Source organism: Megalops cyprinoides, chromosome 1, assembly GCF_013368585.1.
Source record: "Megalops cyprinoides isolate fMegCyp1 chromosome 1, fMegCyp1.pri, whole genome shotgun sequence".
Taxonomy (NCBI): Eukaryota; Metazoa; Chordata; class Actinopteri; order Elopiformes; family Megalopidae; genus Megalops; species Megalops cyprinoides.
Genome location: NC_050583.1, coordinates 12446587 through 12466899, shown reverse-complemented (window position 1 = coordinate 12466899; position 20313 = coordinate 12446587). Strand labels below are relative to the sequence as shown.

Sequence of the window (20313 nt, the reverse complement as noted above, 5' to 3'; positions counted from 1 at the left end):
AAGAAATCGCCTTTACTCTGCCATGAACCTGAGATTGTCTTGAACCTTGGTACATACAGTTTCTTCCTGTTGAGGTGACTGCGGAGACAAAATGTCACACTTGAATCGCTTTTGAGATATGATTAATTCAGGTAACCTTTCGCCTTTTTTGTGCCTGCCCAGGCACCCTTGAAGACGCCACAGCTTCTCATCGGCACAGGACCCCGGCGTAATCTTAATGTCATAGTGGGGCTCTTTAGGCACCCAAGAGTGGAAGTAACCTTTGTGTTTTGTTGAGAATTTATATTGTTCCATCATTGTGAAAAAATAAATAAATAAAATAAAATGATGACAAAGATGCTATTTTATTCCCTATTTCTTGGCAGCACTGCTCAAATGCATGAGCACAGCACATTTCAGAATAGGCTCTCTCACAGTTTAAGGGATATGACTCACTGTTCCACGGGGTAGCTGGGAGTCATCTTTCAAAGTATTGCCTATTCATGGCCTGTGAGACACCTCTGTGATGTCTAAAAATGGGAAAAAGCAGACCGTGCCATGGAGAGAGCCCTGAGGGACTCACCAGAATTCCGAAGGCAATAATCTTCAGCACACACTCCATGGAGAAAAGCGAGGTGAATACAATGTTCAGATTCTTCAGTACGTCCTCATAAGCTTGGGAGGCTCCATCATACTAAACGCACACATGCAGATTAAGAAAACAAACAGGTACAGTCAAACACCAGCAAAAAGGCGAACAAGTACACAGAAAGGGCACACAGAAAATTTAGTAAAAATATTTGCAATTTTATAAAAGCGACAAATGCATGATAATCACAATATGTATTGGTAAGTCACAGCATTGCAGCAAACACTGTAGCAGACACTTTGAGGGACAACAGCTGGACTGTACTAAATGTGATGAGCACCACAAATCACCAGACTGTACCAGGGGCAGAAATCCCTGGATTGCACCAAACACTAAGGGGCAGAAATCACGGAACAATACCTGGCAACAGTTGGACTATACCAAACACTCCAACAGGAAGCAGCAGCTGGACTGTACCAAACGCTCTGAGGGGAAATGGCAGCTGGACCGTACTAAGCGCAGTTGAGAGGCAGCATTTGGCCCGTGGTCCTACCTTCATCATGAGGACGATGGTGTTGAGCGCGATCATGGCCATGATGGTGTACTCGAAGGGCGGAGACACCACAAACTGCCACATGCGGTACTGGAAGCTCAGCTTGTTCTGGGGCATATGGCGCGTCAGAGGTTTGGCATTGATTGCATAGTCTATACAGGCTCTCTGGAACACATGGTGCAGACGCAATTAACGCATCGCAATACACGCACACACACACACACATGCACATACAAGCACAAACACATACACACACACACACACACACACACAGACACACACACACGCAGAGCTGGCCTCAACATGGGCTACTTCACCTCATTCTTTTCCAGACTGTAGTCCTCCATCATTTTGTCCCCCTGTTCCTGGAATGTGATGATGATGAGAGCCACGAAAATGTTGACAAAGAAGAAGGGGAAGACCACGAAATACACCACGTAGTAGATGGACATCCCCATCCGATACCCTGGGCTTGGGCCCTGGTTCTCGTAAGTAGCGTCCACCGAATGTTTCAGCACCCTGTGGGAAGAGGGCGGACACAAGACTCTCACATGAGCGAGCAGAGCGTGGAGTGAGTGGAGAGTCCTTCTGGGAGCTGTTGCCGTGGATTCTTGTTTGTGTGTAGATTCATGTGCAAACATGAATATGGCAGTGCAACAGAACTGGTGAGAAGGCACTCATGAGTCTGTGTATCACTCTGTGAGAGTGTAAACCTGAGTTTGTGTGCATTCATGTGTATGTGTGTTGCTCTGTGAAAGTGTAATGCTAAGTGTGTGTGTGTGTGTGTGTGTGTGTGTGTGTGCCGTTCTGTGAGAGTGTAATCCTGAATTTGTATGCATCCATGTGTGTGTGTTGCTCTGTGAGAGTGTAATGCTAAGTGTGTGTGCGTGTGTGTGTATGTGGTTCTGTGACAGTGTAATCCTGAATGTGTGCATGTGTATGAGTGAGGTTTTGTGGGAATGTGACGGGGCAGGGACACTCACTGCGGCCACCCTTCTCCAGTAGACACGGTGAAGAGAGTGAGCAGGGCTGAAAAAAGGTTGTCATAGTGGAAATCGTACTTCTTCCACTCCCGCTTCTGTGCCTTCACCTCACCATCGCGCTCGTAAAGCAGATACTCGCCCCTGGAACACACACACACACACACACACACACACACACACACTTAATCAGCATATGGCACTCCACACTGAACATCTGTGCACACACAAGCACTGCACACTCCTCAAGAGAGAACACCTACAGCACTGCAACTCAGAAATTACATAAATTACATTTATTTGTAAATGATATCCTGGTAGATGTCAGGAGTACAGGAGTAGTTTATGTTTATCTTCTGTTATGTTTAGCTTGGAATCTAACCTGGTTACCATGGTAAGGATGCTGACCCCTACTGTGAATGCCACATCGGGAATGTCAAGAAACCATGGGGGATTAGGGGGGAGAAAGGAATTATGAGATCAAGTGATGTGCGTGCAACTCCACCACAAGGTAACTCAAGGTAAGGCAATTCTATCACTGGGTGCAACTATGTAGAACTTTCTACTCATCCCCACACCTGCTGAGCAGGACAACTGAGTGTGTGCGTGTGTGTGTGCGTGCGTGTGTGTTTGTCCATGTCTGTGTCTTCACCTGCAGTCGCGATCAAACTCCTTGGACTCGTCAGTGCAGTAGAAGAAGCGTCCCTTGAACAGCTGCACGGCCACCACAGCGAAGATGAACATGAAGAGCATGTAGACAATCAGGATGTTGAGGACGTTTTTCAGAGAGTTCACCACGCAGTCAAACACAGCCTGCAGAGAAAGAGAGAGGGAGAGAGAGAGAGAGAGAGAGAGAGAGAGAGAGAGAGAGAGAGAGGGAGAGAGAGAGAGAGAGAGAGGGAGAGAGAGAGGTCCCTAAACAGTTAAAGAGAGTCTGCACCAGAGTCACGCAAAGCCTGTACAGGGAGGCTCAGAAAAAGCCTACTATATGACATCAGAGGCCAAGATTTGATGGAGAAGCAAGGGTAAAAGGACAGATAAAATTATGCATTTTAACAGAGGTATATGAATCAGAAGCAACCGGTTTTATGGGGAAGAGTGGTTTTATGCAGAAGAGAGAGAGAGAGGGCAGGACAAGCGTCCTGGAAATGAACCAAAAAAGGGACTAGAAGACTGAGGGACTGTTTAGAAGGAGGATCTTTGAGGAACAGTGGCATGAGGAGAAACGGAGGAGCAGGAGTAAAGGGGGGGGGGCAGAGGGGGGGACAGAGGGACAGAGGGACAGAGCATGGTGGGCTGTACCTTGAGCTTGGGCAGGCGCTTGATGGTCTTCAGTGGACGCAGCACCCTCAGCACTCGCAGGGACTTGATGGTACTGATGTCTTTCCCCTTACTGCTCCCCCTACAGGCCAGTTATAAAACAGCACACAGTCAGAAGAGGTGGGAGGGTGAGAGGTAAGGTCACACACTGGCATGGACATCGGTACTGGAATACCATTGAGACAGTACAGGCTGCATTTTTACAGCCTTCAAAGCTTACATTGAACAAATATACTACACAAACACACCATGAGAGCAAGCTTCTTCACTGTCTGCAGTAATAGAAAACAGCAACTAAGCAAATAGTGTAAAGCTAAGTGAACAATGCAAGATAACGGTAATTGACATTGCCTACTTACATTTTTGGTCATAGTATCATTTCACTTGATTATTAGAGTTATATGTATTGTCAGTATGGCAATACACTCCTTTTTAGGCACTACAAAAAACAAACAGTTCCTTACCAAACTCTAGCAGTTTCTCATAAATCCCATGCTCAATCCAGAACAAAATGTTTCCTTTTATCCAACCAGTTGAAACAGTACAGTTTACATTTTTTTTCTTAAATCACAACTGTTTTAACAAAAGCCACATTTCTAACAGCTGGTTTCATTTGATTTTGAACAGCATGAGATGTTCATCCATAAACTACAGCTGTGTACAAGCATTTCTTCAATGAGATCCCTGACCAAAGTTCTCTTTCTCGATAACACCAAGAAATAAACTACAAAAAAGATTAGGTCGTTTTTTTTTTTTTTTTTTTTTAACTGAAGGACTTCTTTTAAGGCTTTCTTTTATGGTTAAACTATCTAAGGGAAGAGTCACACAAGTTGATCTTTCACTTAGTAGTTGTGAGGTTTTTGAGTATCAAGCTGTAGCTGTTTAGTTAGGACTCTAATTACATTATTACATTCCATTACTACTACATCACATTTTCTTAGCAGATGCTCTTATTCAGGGAGACTTCCATAGCTTACATTTTTACACGCTGTGCATTTATACAGAGAATTAAGGACCATGCCTAAGGGCACAACAGAAGTGGCCAAGCTTTCAGTTACGAGTCTTGCTCATTACCACTACGCCACACTGTTGACCCATCTGTCAAAGCCTAGCAAAGATGGTGCCATTGCCAACAATCGAAATAATGAGAATATTAACACAGGTGCGCAGGTGTACAGTGTGACCTTTATTAATTATACGTCCATCCAAAGCTGTACACAGTAATAACCCTGATGCTCCGGTCTCGTTGTTGTAGAGGCAAAGGACCATGCTATGGCATTCATTCACTGGCACAGAATCTATCAGTGCAACCAATACTGAACAACAGCGGCGGTGAGCAAATGAGAGCTCTGTTTGGGTTCTGTTGGTGCCGGTCCACAGACAGACCGGTTTGCGGAGAGGACAGAGAGAGAGAAAGAGGAACGACAGCGAGTGACAACAATCGGCACAAAGGCAAAGGTGGGAGAGAGAGGGAGAAAGAAAGAGAGAGAGTGTGAGAGAGAGAGAGAGAGAGAGAGAGAGAGAGGGAGAGAACTTTACCGGGTGCTGCTCCTGTGGGTGGGGCCGGTCGGAGAGAGGACAGAGGGTCAGTGACAGCGAGAGACAGGGAGGAAAAGAGGAGAGAAAAAGAGAGACACACACAAGAAAACAGGAAAAAAAGGGGAGGAAAAACATCCATATGAGACACAGACAGAGAAAGGAAAAAAAATAGAGAGCAAGGCCTGCGTTTGGTTAGAAACACCCAGCCTCTCCTGACCCCTGCATCTCGCCTCCTGTCTCCTTCCCCAAGCATCTGCAGACAGCGGACTAGTACACAGAGATGGCGAATGACACTGATGGGTTGGTGCATCACTTACTGGTCTACAGCTGCAGTGCACACTTACATGCACTGTATCTTCACTGACAGCGAAGCTTCTCTTCCCAACAACAGTGAAAATCTAACATTTAGCTCAAAAGAATCATTTATCTAAGTATTTACTGCTTAATAAAAGTGTACCTAAAAAGTTATCGTGGTTAAGCTCGTGAGCTCATGATCTTATCTCTGTGTACAGCATTTAAAATTCTCCTTAGCCTGCCTTTATTAACCCTGTAAGCGCAGACAAACACTCCATTGCGCAGTGCACAGTGGTTTACCTTCATCTGTCACTCTCTGCGCTACACTGTGGTCGTTTGGACCCTGGGAGCAATACCAATACCTCATCCTCGGGACCAGCTCCGCCCTCTCCCCGCTGTCCCGTCCTACTGCTAGCTCGGGCTCGTTGGAGGGAAACACAGTGACACCGGCACCAGCACACCGTGGGGCTGCGAATGCGACGGGCGTGTCGGGGTGGGGGGTGGGGCATGCGTTGGAATGGCGCAAGGCACTCGCGTGACTGTTCCCCGCGGCGAGCAACAGCAGAACCTCTCAAAGCTCCCCCCGCCCCTGAGCTGGGCGCCATTCTCTCTCTCTCACACACACACACACACGCGCGCACAGAAGCGAACCACACGCCACACACACGCCGCAGTTTGCGCGCTCCCATATGACTCAGGACTGCTATAGTAGCACAGCGCGCTACATCACAGCCACCATGTGACCGGCTGTGCTGAGGCCTACTATAGAGTCCTGTCGACCTGGGCTCCACTGGGCCTCATTAGAGCAAAATGGCGATCGATCCGGTAACACTGGATTACCGCAGACATGCTGGAATTGGAATTGGCCAAATTGTAAAAACTCGTTGTGACTGATCAAAAAAAAAGGACGAGGAAGTAGAGGGAGAGCTAGAGGCTACTGTGAGAGCCTCTAGAGGCTAAGTGGAGTAGAGGCTACTCTGAGATTCCACATATAACTTCACAGTGACTTCACTGGTGACTTGACTGGTCACTGTAAATACCGCTTGAAAGCCCAGGTCTAAGGCAGCCTCATATGGAGGGACATGGAGCTGGTAAGATCTGGCTCCAGAGTCTTACACGAGGGTGATGAGAGGAGGCAGTGTCACGGGGGGCCCAAAAACTGTCCATTTACCTACCCTGACCAACACTTGGTACTGTCACCTTAAACACACATACACATACACTCTCATGCACACACATCATTTCAAAATGAAGGTGCCACAAGCATAAATGTATGTCTCCTCAGCATTGCATATAGATGGTTCCCATCCTTCAAATAATGCCTAAATTATCCCACTTGACAGCATTCCCTTTTCCATGCTAATACTCACTTCTGTTTGCCAGGACAAAGTAAGCCAGTAATATCATGTCTACCAGGCTACCTCACTTTTTGTTCTCCAGTCTGTCTGTCTGCGAAGAACAGCAAGGCATGTGGCATCAGTAACTAGTCAGTGGAAAATGTGTTTCAGTGTGATGGGCTGAACTACTGTACTTTCTTGCACCAAATAACAATTAACAGTGTAACATACGGTGACCCAAAATTACACAACAATAAATCTGAGGACAATCAATGTATCTGTCTATTTCTGCAGAAGAAGCCTTGTGGCTTGTGAGTGAATGAAATCTATCGGCACTTACCCTGCATCCGGCTGCACATTTTATGTGACTAGTATGTCTACTGCACAGTTTGCCTTAAATGAGGGACCGTGTACAGTGCCAGTCAAAAGTTTGAGCACACCAGATTAAGATAATGGAAAACATGCATTCAAACACATTTTGATCTAAAGACTTATGCTTAAATGCTTGAAACGTGTTTCTTAGACAAAAAAATTGTGAAGTTGATGCCTATGTATGCCTATGCATAAATTTCTTTCAAATGTAAAAATATATTTTGAAGAATCTTTGAATAATCTAAAATATAAGGTAGTTTTGATTTGTTTTTTTTTGGTCACTGTATAATTCTATTTGTGCAGTTTTGATGTCTTTACTATTATTTTAAAATGTGTAAAACGGTGAAAAAAAAAAGAAAAACCCTTCTGCGAATAGGTATGTCCAAACTTTTGAGTGGTACCGAATAAGACTATGTCTGTCTCTCCGAGTGGGTTCGGTCTATGTGACTGTCTGTGTGTCACTCTAAACGCAGGCCTGACACAGAAAGAGGAACATATATAACAGCCCAGACACAGACACAGTGTAGAGACAGGGTGCAGGAACAAAGCTCACAGGCAGGGGGCGCCACAACCACCCCGAAGAGCCACTCTGCCACACTGAGGCAGCTCTCCCTCTCTCGCTCGACACTGAGAAATGACTCCCCATCTGCCCCCTGGCTGAAACCCCTCACCTTTGAGCACCAGTCTAGCCCCTAGCGGATGGATGGGGCGGTGGGGGTGGAAGTGGGGGTGGGGCAAGGGGAGGGGACTTCTGTCGGAGAACATGCCAAAGAGGATGCACGGTGGAGTGATTTTCGTTTGCGAGTCACAAACCTATCAGTCCGTACGCATAAAGCCATACCGAGGACTTGGATAGGTTCTTGATATGCGTTTAATCTACTGCACAGCCATTCACATCTACATACATATATATACCATGTATATATACATATATGTACACCTTCCTCAGTTCTGTGGTCTCCGTCCTTTTCGTTCCCCGGTGAACTTCCTGCTTGAGGGACTAGGTTAGTACGGCAGATTCAGATCCAACACTGAGAAACATTGTTCATTGATTACACAAGTCAAACATAGCATTTGCCTACAAAAAAACGAGGGCATCGGGGATAACAGTTTCAAATGCAAATAAATGCATTGATTTGGAAACAAATCAATATACCAGTGAAGGTACTGAAATGGAAGCTAGAGTGTCCAGTTTCAAATGGAAAATGGAACTCTCGACCAACCACACACATGCCTGACCATGGTCTTTCAAATCATGGCCTTTGCTTCGGCGCCAAGGTCTCACGACGGCCTCATGGTCAGAATTGTAGCGCAGAATCAGTGTGTTACATGACACCAATTCCATTCAGTGACTCTGTGACATCACCACCTGGGCCACTCGTGAGGTAGAGGTGGCTTGTGAGAGGTCACAGAACGTCCGAATGGGATCGTCGTCCCACAACTCACTGAAGTCTACCAACCCAGATCTATAATACATGGATATCAGCAGCAATGTGAACAAAACATGAGGAAACTTTCGCCAACATCATTGACCTAAGAGGACATCAAGAAGACATTTTCCTCTATCAGCCTTTACTACCCGCATCATGGAGACCAACAGAGCCCTGAAAAGTTGTGCACACAGGTGAGTGCGTGTATGTGTATACACCTGTAGAGGTGAGCCGTATTTGTGTGTCTGTGCATGTGGGTGCGTGTGTGTGTGTGTGTGTGTGTGTGTGTGTGTGTGTGTGTGTGTGTGTGTGTATGTATGTGTGTGTGCATGAGAGAGAGAGTGTGTGTGTGTGTTTCAAAGTATTATGTCTGCATAAAATGTTAGTGGTTAAGACCCACCACTGAGGGTCTTTGGTGTCATTCGTGTTTGTGCCACAGATTTTGCATGTCGACTCAATCCATGTATTACACACACACAGTGCTGCTGGCGAGACGGCGTTGCAGCGCTACCGCGCATGAACCAGAGAGCAGACATGCGCTGGGCTTGAGGGACTGAGGAGGATGTACACATACGCACATACACAGGCACATATATCATATCTCAGATATCTGGAGAGTTACTAATATATATATTTATATATGTATTCATATTTTCAGATATCTCAGGAGAAGTCATTGCCACCTCATTCACTCCTATCCCTGCAGAGTCCCAGTCAGGCTATCCAGGCCGTGCAGAGGAAGCGGTCTGAAATACCTGCTCCGGCGCGGCTGGGAGGGGGGGTGCGGCTCGCTGCTCCAGAACCGCCTGGGCACTAAAGGGTTACAGGTGCCTGGGGTCGTCACCCACACGGAAATGAGCCATAGCCGGCCAAACGCTGAGTTTGTTAAAGAAGGGGGGGGGGGGGGGGGGACGTGGGGCGGGGGAGGGTTGGGGGTGGGCAGAGCAGGGAGAGGCTGCCGCTGATGCCGGGTGATTGACATTTGGGGCTGATTGGAAGGGGTAGGGTGGGGTGGGGGAGGGGGGTTGGAAGATGAGTGTTGGAGAGACAGACAGAAAGGCCAACAGAGAGAGAGAAAACAGAGAGACAGACAGAGAGAGAAAGTGTGGGGCACAAACGGGGGAAGACATGCGGAACGGAGAGAGTGAGGGACAGCTTTGCGGAGAGGATGAGGGAACGTGGGGATCTGTGGGTGAGAGAGAGAGAGCGATAGAGAGGGAGAGTGTGGCGCACAGGGTGTGGCGATGTGAGGGATGCCGTGCATGGACTGCGATAAGGACAGACCCAGGGATCGGTGAGGATTAGATGCACAAACGGCGATGGCTGAATGAGAGGAAGCAAGAGAGACAGACAGACTAAAAGAGAGACATAAACAGAGAGAGAGAGAGAGCGAGAAAAACAGATAGAGAGCAGCAAGGCTGGGCTCCAGGGTGCCACTGGGGCTGCACTGTGGTGTTGGGCCAGCAGGGGGCAGACAAGGCAGCAGGCAGGGGGGACTGGGGGGGGAGGAGGGGGTGTCCGGGGTGACACTTACGTGAAGGCGAAGGCCACCAGGGCACCACTAACCACTATAAAGTCCAGGATGTTCCACAGGTCTCGGAAATAGGCGCCTTGGTGCAAGACCAGACCTAGGTCCACCATCTGAAACGCAGAGATGCTGGGAGTTACTGCGCTAAGCAGGCTACAGCAGACACACTGAGCGCTCAACACATCGGCACACCCACCATCACACTCCACACTGTGCTGACTTTTACAGACTACATCACCATGAATGAAACTCAACCGCACAACACACTGCAAGCGAAAACAAGACAAACCAATCAACACAAGACTAATCCAACCGCATGCTGCACACTCCCTCAAAAACCACACCGAACTAAAACACCATGGACAGGATTCAACCAGACAAAATAATGCAACCAAAAAAAACCAAAACAACCCAAGACTCGTCCAACTGTACACTGCGCTCGCCCTCACAAACTACAGCTAACTAAGACAACATCGACAAGACTCAACCAGACAAAATAATGTCAAAAAACAGCAGTAGACTACACAACATGCATCCAATTGCACACTGCTCTCACTCTCATGAACAACACTATGGAGAAGACTGAAACCACACAACACAGTGTGAGCAAAGCAGAACAAAAAAAAAAATCAACCCAACACTCATGCAACTGCGCACTGCAAACAGATCAACACCATGCGGACAAATACACGAGCCAACGCAATCCACACAGCGCCGATTCAAATGCATACCACACCCCCTTCATCACACAACACCGTTCAACATCTACCTGCACACTGCTTGACACAGACTCAGCGCTAAGGCCCGAACACAAGTGCTCAAGACTCCAGACGCAAGAAAGCAACAGTGTAACGTCCACGTTTTCCCACAAAACACATCTCACACATCTGTGACGCCTAATACACACTAGTCACTGCGGAAAGCCCGGCGCCTCACCTTCATCAGCATCTCAAAGGTGAACACTCCAGTGAAGACATAGTCGAAGTACCTCAGCACCTGAAAACCAAGAGCGGCACAGAGCTGTCATGGAAACGCTGGAGAGGACCAATGTGGTGGAGTTAGCAGGAGCAGAGACAGAAAGGGGAGGGCACAGAGGCACAGACGGGTGAGAGCCAGACAGGTTTGAATGGGAAGACGGAGAGAACGACACAGCGTTGAACGCAAAGGAATAGAGCTAAGCAGACAGACAAGCACAGACAGACAGACAGACAGCCGAGCACAATGCATTCACCAGCGCAAAGCCCAACACGTAGCCACAGAGATGACAGCTGATCAGAGAGGCTAACGGATGAGGCCGTGCAGACCGACAGCAGGACACGAGGCGTAAACAGCCAGACGGAGGGGTTTGATTGGCGTCTTACATTGTTCCGGGGGGAGTCGGGTTGGACGGGGTCCTCGGCAGCCAGGGCGATACTGCTCATGGCGATGACCAGTAGGATGCACATCTCGAAGTAGCGCAGCGTCACTATGTAGTGACACAACCTCCGAAACCTGAACAAAACACAGTCACACCAGAGGCTGGTTCACTGATCGACACTGCTCTGCAACCCCCCACAGTATCCTCTCTGTATTAACAGGGCATCCACACTGCAGCATATGACAAAAGGACCAACAGGGTTTTGAGAAAATCAATCAATCCCCGTATCACAGAGGATAACACGGGGGCTTATGTGCCTTTGAATTTTAGTCTTAGAGTATACTTACATTCAGATAGAAGGACAGTTGGACAAACAGGCAGAGAGACAGGCAAACAGACCAATGGATGGAAAGATAGAAAGACAGAACTGCAGATAGAGAGATAGGCAATTGGAGAGAAATTAGAGACAGAGAGAGGAACAGACAGATGGACAGAAAGACAGGCAGGCAGAGACTGATAGACAGATGGACAAAGACAGACTGAGAGATGAACAGAAGAACAGAAGGGCACAGAGAGAAACAGACAGATACGGACAGAACCACAGAGCCAGACAGAATCAGAGACAGAGACAGAAGGTTTGGCCGCTCACGGGTTGGTGGTGGACAGTATGAACATGGAGCTGTAGGGGGGCATGGGTTTGCGGCCGTTCTCATCCCCTTTATCATCGTCCTCCTCCTCTTTCTTCTCCTCGTCCTTCTTGGGCGGAGGCTCTGTGTTGGCGTTCTTATTCACTGCAAAGGGGAGCGCGGTAGAGAGTTCAGGGAGAAGGACGGACAGAAGGATAGACACGAGAGTGAGTGAGATTCATTATTATTCATTATTATTCATTATTTATTCTGGCAGACACCATTATCCAGGGTGAATCACAGAGTGTTATGTAGAAGTGCAAAATGCAGAAATCAGTTAGCAAGTGGAACACGCTACTGCTAGTACAGAATGAGTCACATAAACAAGGTACTTCCTAAATGTCCTCAAGTGGCACGCACCTTAAGTGGATGCAAGTGCTGAGTGGAGTACCAGAAAGTTATCGATAAATACCAGCTGTAGTGTATTGTGTGCACATTCATACATTGCAAATACTCCTTCGTTTTGAATGTATGTTATGAATGTAATGTAATGTATGAAGTAATGGAGGATGAGGATGTGATTGTAATGTAATGTAACGTTTTGTCGCCAGTGCTGGGATAAGCAATTATAGACAGACTTCACGGTGTGTTTCCCCCACTGGAACGGCTGATAAGAGCCTCACCCTGCAGGATGGCGTTGCTGGAGGGGTAGACTGGGGGCATATCCACGGCAGTGTGGTCAGGCTTGGTGGTACTGGGCTTGCTGGGCACACTGGGGGTGGAGGCTGGGTTGGTGAGGATCAGGCTGCCCTCCGGGTTTCCGCCGGGGGTCTGGGGGTTGCTGGCGGGGGCCTTGCGGTTGAGGGCGTTGTTGGCGTCGGTGGCGGCCTGGCCGGGCGGCTTGGCGGGACTGGAGAGCGAGGCAGGGCTGTGGTTGGCCTGGAGGTGGGGGCTGGAGTCGGCGTGGGTGCGGGAGGCCGGGGGCTGCGTGGCCAGCTTGCTGTTCTTCACGTTGTCCATGTCCTCGCTGCGCTGGCTGTCCTGCCGCGGAAGGCACTGCTGGATGGGCCTCGTGGTGGACAGGGAGGGGCCGTTCCCGGAGCCCTCTCTGAGGGGGGACACCGGGGAGGGGTGAGATGGGGAGGAGCAGGGTGGAAACAGATGGGAAAAAGAAAGAATACAGTGTCAGTTCTGTTAGTGAGAAGACTCAGTGCGTTTATTATAGAATGCCAATTTCTCCTGTCCCTCTCAACACCCCCCCCACCCTGACTTTTGTTCCCTTTCACTCACTTCCTGACTCGATGCTGTCGGACCCTCTCTCTGTCCCTCCTTCCGTCGTTGTCGTAGGTGGACTGGGCGCCGTGGCGATGGCGCCTCTGCCTCCTGTCCACATCGTCCATGTAATCAGAGTCCCCGCCTCCGTCCAGTCCCCTGCCCCTGCTCCCACCCTCTCCCCCGGGCCCCCTGTGCCTGCTCCCCCGCCCCCCGTCCTCGTCCTCGGGGGGCCTGCGGTGCTGGCGGGGCCGGCGGTGCTCGGGGCGGCCCCCGTCCCCGCGCGGGGACATGCTGTGGCCCTCCCTGACGCGGCCCGGAGAGGGCCGGTGCTGGTGCCGGCGGCCGGGGTCCCTGCACCCGTCCTCGATGCCGTCCAGGTGGGTGAGCGAGCGGTGGCTCAGGTTGTAGTGGCCCAGCTCGTGCTCCTTGCGGCTCCTGCGCACCTCGGCGGAGTCAGACCTCTCGTAGGGCCGGCCGTGGCCGCCCCCTCCCCCGCCGCCCCCTCCCCCGCCCCCCCTCTCGTGGTAGCGCGCCTGCTTGCGCAGGAACTCCTCGGCCCGCTGCTGGCTCAGCCGCTGCTCCTGGCTCCCGCCCTCGCTGGGGCGGGTCTTGTTGGTGTTATTGTTGCGGTTCTCCTGCGGGTCGACCACCAGGGGGCGGTCCAGGTGGGTCTTCATGTGCCGCGAATAGGAGACCTGAGAGGGGGGCGCAGAAAGGTAGAGGTCACTATGTGTCGGTCCTGGAGACTGGCGGCCTGTCACTGAGGTTACTGTGGGGACACTTTGTGTACTCTTGTTTCTTTTTTAGGGGGTGAACCCACTCCTGCTCTTCCGATCCTCACCTTCCAGTGGTCATCTGGGTCCAGTTCGTTGTACAGCGCCTCCCGGCTGGTCATCAGGTTCTGCCGACGGATCTCACTGGTGCGCTGCTCCCACACGGACTTGGCGCCTTTCTGATTCTTCTGCTGTTCCTTACTGCAGGGAGTGGGGGATTGACAGAGAGAGAGAGAGTGAGAGAGAGAGAGACAGAGAGAGACAGAGAGAAGAGAAGTAAAGAAAGCGGGGGAGTTGGGATAGAGAATGAAGGGTGGATGTGTGAGAGATGGGGGTGTTGGAGTGGGGAGGAGGGTCAGAGCAGGAAGATGGGGAGAGAGAGAGAAGAGAAGAGAAGAGACAGCAGAAGAACAGAGTGAGGAAAGACAAAGAGAAGGTTGGGGGGAGAAGAGAGAGAGCACGTCAGCACTGAGGGCAGCGGAGACAGGAGCGACACACAGAAGGGGACGCAGTACCTGCAGTGACGACGCAGAGCGCGGGCAGGGGTGACAGACCTTTTCTAAAACCAGAGAGGTCCAATTTGAGAAAAAGTCTCCCAGCAGCTCATGACGCCCGCTATGCATGACGGTAATCACGACGCGGCGTGGAGAGCGATGCCAAACCATAGAAATCCAACAAACGCGGATTCAAAGAAAACAGCACGAGCGACTAAGACAGGCCCCGCCCTCCCCAAATCAGATGAATGCAAAGAGAAGCCTGAGCTATGACATCCAGAGAGCTGAATATGAGCTGACGCACTACAGCATACAACCACCCCCCCCCCCCAAATCTACCCACCACGGCTACAGCGCTGCAGCTAATAACAGCCGGCAGAGGCGAAACCACCACCAAGGCCAGAAGGAAACAAAAAAAAAAGAAACAAATGCAAAAAGAAATACTTCAAAAGGAAAGAAAAAAAAGAAAGGAAAAGTAACCAGTAAACGAATAAATACCAGTCCGGCAAATTCTCTGCAGCGTCGAGACGCTCGGTGTTTGCTGTCACTCTGAGGAGAAGACAGGCGGCGTGAGATGGCACAGCGCACGACAGGAACCTAAAAACTACAATGATTACAGGAGACCTCGGCACTCTTGCCAAATCCAGGCTTGGCTTTGCAAACCCCAGATCAATACCCTTACAAAAGAACACTAGCCCTGATGTCAAACAAACGTTGTGGTTCCAAAATCCTTTAGGGCCAGGAACATAATGACATGAGAGTATAATTATCCGATAAGGTATAAAATGAACTTATACAGACAGAGGTGATTTTAGGCTTTAATTTTCTGGGATGCGAGTTCAGTACTCTAAAGATAGATTTAGATCAGGTGGGAAATCTGCCTAGAAAAGCCAAGGCAGGGTTTGAATATCCCTTAATGTGCTTTGGCATGTCAAGGCCCGACTCTCAGGAGCTCCCTGTCTTAAAATCTTAATCACTATTCAAATAAATACTCCAAGCGGATTCAGAAGGCACCGTGCTGGGAAACACGCAAGTTCCAATCTTGACGATAGACTAATCGAAGTCCAAGCTCTTGGCTCTCAAACCGTTCTCCTAGAGAGCCTGAACCATCATGGAACTGGTCAGTCAACTTTCCTCACTCAATCTACCACTTTCAACCGATGTCCCTCTGCAAGTAAAGGCAGACTCTCTGCTGAAGGTGAGAATAGGACTGCAATTTTTTAATTCTTAACATGAACATGAACAGGAGAATATGCCACAGCTAAATTTTGCATTCTGGTGACTTTCAATGGATAAATGCCTGATGAATATTTGCATATCGGCAGACATACTTAGGCTCTATAGGTCTATAGGTCTTCATTTTTTCAGACCGTGAGGGTGTGGTTATTTCTAGATTACTACAGCAAAAAAAAGATACTGGTAGCTGGTGATGGTTTTATTTCAGAACTTAATTTCAGTGGCCTAGTATACTAAAATCATAAAATGGGTCTTCAAAAACATGTCTGAATCTGAATCTGTTTGCGGTTAAAAAAATATCTCCATGTAACAATCACACGACTGGCAGACAGAAATCAAGGTAAGGATCTTGTTTATTATCATTATTTTTGTAATACATTATTCTCCTATTATTACAGAGAATTAGACATGCCTGTCATATATTACACACTTCTGATATGGCCGCAGTTCTTGCGGATCTATGCTTCCTCCATGCTCCTTAATCTGCACCTTGATCATTTGATTGGTAAGTATTTAAACTGAATAGCTACATAGCCACTGCATTCTTGTCACTACGAGTCCCAATCCTAAGTTAACTAGCTGCACATGGTATGTTACTCCACACAAAAAACACTACGACCAAGAAAGCAAACTATCTATCTTAAACATTCAGGACACACAGCTTATCCCTGTACAAGATGAGACCACAGCAAAGAAAGACTCAAGTGGAACACAATAGTATAACACACGATAGTATAAGTACTGTACCTGAATAGCACAACAATTAAGAATACATCCCTCTGCTACATGGAAGCCACACCCACCAACAGGTGACATATGCAAGTATGTGGGTACCCCCAGAATGTAAATAAATACAGTACCATCACAATTTAAGCTTTTAAGTTTCATACAACCTTATATCAATATGCTGTAATATTTGAGATTCATACTTTAATCTTAAAAAAATAATTACACAATAAATTACTGATAACATTAAAATATGACGCTATTAGCTTGTCTGTAATAAAGTAGCCTATCTGTAAGAACACAACATGCACATCTACAAACAGACTTAACATTTCACCTCATTGCACACTGTCTGCTAAAGCCCAGAGGATCCCGGTTTGGTTGCTGAGTGCCATAAGTGTGTGTGTATGTGTTCATTCTGAGAAAGATTCTTTTAGAAGAAAAAAAATCATCTAATGCATTACTTCTATTGTGGATCACTCTGGCTGGCCACGCCAGCCCCATTAAAAAGTGCATTACTGAGCTCTCCTGGACTGTGGAATAATCAGCAGCAGTTCTGGTAATGAAGAAGAACACTATGAGCAAGTCTCAGAGTGCTCTGTGTCATTCCTCTAAAATCTGCAATGCATGGTCAAGGCAGGAGGTGCTCGCTCGTTCTGCCAGACATCGGCGTTTCACCTACATCGCTCCCCAGTGGTGGAACGAACTCCCTGTCTCGCTACGGACAGCTTCTTCACCCCAGTCCTTCAGACGGGGCCTGAAGACACACCTCTTCAGACTCTACCTGGACTGACCCAATTGCTGCCCCCCCCGCCCATCAGTGCTGTCGTAAATTGCTGTGCTTTTTAAATTGTGCTTTTTAAATTGTTTCTTGTTGCCGCCTTTACCCTGACGCTCATTGCGCCGTTTGAAGTTGTCGAAGTCCGCCGTTTGAAAGTGTACCGTATTAGTTGTCCTATAGGCTGTAATTGTACAAATCTAATAGTACTGTGTCCTTAAACAGACTTCGCTCTCAGCTGAGAACTGTCTCATTGTGGAACTGTACACATCCTGTCCCCGTACTGTCGCTATACTTGCTGTATGCACTTTTGTAAGTCGCTTTGGATAAAAGCGTCTGCTAAATAAATAAATGTAAATGTAAACACAGTCGATATACCTGGACAACCAATGCAAACGGGGAAGAAAGGAATCGGCTGGCTGAACTAGCCGCTGTGCCTTTTTTAAAATCATTAACAATTTTAGAGGAATGGGACAAAGACAAGTTCAAATGTAAGTGAATGTCAGGTTTCTTGTTTAAGAATTTTTTTTATATGTTACAGTACCTGACTGTTCCAGTGTACATGTGGTTAACTCATATGGATTTCCTCTTTTGTCTCCGTTTTTAGGCGACTGCAACACCGGGGAGGTACTGTAGCTTCCCCGCAGTGGTGGCTGCTTCTTGTGGAAACAGAACCTAGAACCGGCTCATGTATTCCCAGGAGTAGGCTGCTTTCCATTGTCATTCGGTTAAATGCATTACGACAATGACGTCAAATTCCTTACCGTATGCACACTGAGGCAGAGGTCAAAGGTGAGGGGCAGTGTGTGTGTGTGTGTGTATTTGTGTGAGTGGCCTAGACACAGCTAAACCAGAGATTTTGTACATCTTGACCAGACAGTCATGTCAGAGAGCTTCGATGTCAACGTTCTGACTCTGCCATGGTTGAAGCTAAAATTGATCTGATTTGATGGCTCGATATGAGCACTCTCCAGGGGGTGTGTTCTAAAAATGAACATCCATGGCTAACACGGCATCGCAGAGGGCACCAGAACCTCCTAGACGGAGGCCAGAAGGAATGTGGAACATGAATATCTGGTCATGATGTAGAATATCTTTGCTCAGCTTCAGAGACGGTCAAAAAGACAGGGGACAGAGAGGAAGAGTTAGAGCAGGACTTACGCTGCGATGGAGAGGTTTGCCGCAGACAGGGGGCTGACCTCAGCCACCTCCTTGGCTTTCTGTAGAGCGATCTTCTGAGTAGTGGCCTCCTCCTCCTCTTGCTCATCCTAACAGAGGAAGAAATCGACTGTCACTGACATCTCACGTCAAAAGGGGCCAGTGTGTGAGTGCGTGTGTGTAGGTAGGTGGTCACTAAGGGCAAGGAGAAAGGGGGGGGGGGGGAGGGGGGGAGGGAGAAGCATGTCTATTGGTGCAAAAAAATAAAGAGAGAGAAAGAGAGAACAAAAGCTAGGTGTCCCAAAACCCCTGCACAACCCTTGCATGGTCTACTAGGCTGAGGCTGTTGGAATGATCCAGAATGGGGGGGGGGGATTAGGAGATGGGAGGACAGAGCTGGCAGGATGGAGTCCTGGATTGAGGGGATGAGCGATGTGCCCTACCTTGGTCAGTTCTTGTGCGTTAGCCAGGTTGTCCACAGCAATGGCCAAGAATACATTGAGCAAGGTATCTGAGATCAAAGGGTTAAAGGAATCACAGAGAGGAACCAAACAAACTCATGATGCTGGTCTCTTAATCCCGAATCCAGGTGAAAGGGGCAAGAACGTGCTTGCTTTGCTGTGTGGCTGAGGATTTGTGATGCCGCGTGTGTGAGGGTGTGGGTGAACACGTGGGCGCCGGGCAGGATACAGTTCCCGAAGAGTGTGAGCACGATGAAGAAGATGGAGAAGACCATGCCCTCGTTCACTCCGCCCTGAGATTCAATGCCGTCGTACATCACCATGTTCCAGTCCTCTCCGGTCAGAATCTGTGCGGCATAAATACAAACGTCTGACTCATCTAAAACCACGCCTACAGAGGCTGGCAGGCAGAGGACTGTTTCATGTCCAAACAAATGCACTTTGCTAGCTGAAGACCTGTGTTACTCTGAGACACAGTATTCTAGTCACGAGATTTACATGCTTCAACAGCTTCAAGAAATAGCCAAGCGAAGAGATTTGTAAAAATGTTTGCATTTTGACATGACATACCTGAAACACGGTCATTATTGCTGCAGGAAAGGTATCAAAGTTGGTAGAGGGTGTTCCGTCATCAAAATTGAACCTGTGTGGGAGAGGCGGTCATACTCAGCCAGACAGCAGATTAGGGAGGGCCAGTCTGGCTCAAAATGGGGTCTGAACTATTTTTGACTGGATACGTGATCATCGCTAATGCACAAGTGGAGTCAAAGTAGCCCTGATGACTGAACATTACAGCGTCACCATAATGGACGCTAATAACTCTATGACCCTACAGCGCTGCACAGACAGAGACAACAGACAACTGGACTATTTGAAGAAAACAGTTGCGAAGGAGGGGTAAGGAGATTAGGAGGTCAATACTGACTGGCCCCCAAAGAGCTGCATGCCCAGCAGTGCAAAGACCACGATGAAGAGGAAGAGGAGGAAGAGCAAGCTGATGATGGACTTCATGGAGTTGAGCAGAGAGACCACCAGGTTCCTCAGGGATGCCCAGTACCTGCAGAGACACAGAACACGGGGTAATTTCAACAAGCCATTTGAGAATCTGCTAATTGGCAGGACCCAACGTGAAGACATTATGAGGATGCGGTCAAAGATAGAATCAGAGCAAGAGGGGGAAAGGACAGATAGGGAGTACTGGCGAGGGATGGCAGGAGACAGACAATAGAGATGATGGAGACACACTGACAGTCTGCCTGGACACACAGCGGATTATTTAAGACTCACTTGGTCACTTTGAAGATCCTCAGCAATCTGAGAGCTCGTAAAACACTGATCCCAAAGGAGGTTCCTGGTATCAACACTGCCAAGATGACCTCGAATATACTGCCCATGATGACCTGCAGCATGCAAAAAAGCACACAAACACACACACACACATAGAGACTTACTTAACAAGAGTTTCACTATGACTTAGAGTAGTCACTTTGCTCCAGAATTACACATCT

At 48.3% G+C, this 20313-nt stretch overlaps 1 protein-coding gene across 10 annotated transcripts in view; it reads right to left on the bottom strand.

Annotated features, from left to right (window-relative positions):
* cacna1ab (calcium channel, voltage-dependent, P/Q type, alpha 1A subunit, b) overlaps positions 1–20313 on the bottom strand; it is a 108598-nt gene that overhangs the window by 36418 nt on the left and 51867 nt on the right. For 7 of the 10 annotated variants that reach the window (XM_036521839.1, XM_036521864.1, XM_036521890.1 and 4 more), the window contains exons 13-32: positions 20093–20205; positions 19731–19862; positions 19376–19448; positions 19035–19152; positions 18788–18855; positions 18348–18454; positions 14021–14153; positions 13195–13874; positions 12588–13012; positions 11928–12069; positions 11283–11412; positions 10858–10917; positions 9928–10034; positions 4961–4972; positions 3404–3503; positions 2754–2914; positions 2105–2245; positions 1439–1640; positions 1122–1286; positions 563–673 (exon numbers count right to left, since the gene is read on the bottom strand). In XM_036521839.1, coding sequence (XP_036377732.1) covers positions 563–673; positions 1122–1286; positions 1439–1640; positions 2105–2245; positions 2754–2914; positions 3404–3503; positions 4961–4972; positions 9928–10034; positions 10858–10917; positions 11283–11412; positions 11928–12069; positions 12588–13012; positions 13195–13874; positions 14021–14153; positions 18348–18454; positions 18788–18855; positions 19035–19152; positions 19376–19448; positions 19731–19862; positions 20093–20205 — 3180 coding nt within the window. The remainder of the gene's footprint in view (positions 1–562; positions 674–1121; positions 1287–1438; positions 1641–2104; positions 2246–2753; positions 2915–3403; positions 3504–4960; positions 4973–9927; positions 10035–10857; positions 10918–11282; positions 11413–11927; positions 12070–12587; positions 13013–13194; positions 13875–14020; positions 14154–18347; positions 18455–18787; positions 18856–19034; positions 19153–19375; positions 19449–19730; positions 19863–20092; positions 20206–20313) is intronic. The other 3 variants (XM_036521856.1, XM_036521899.1, XM_036521872.1) reach the window with 1 other exon arrangement.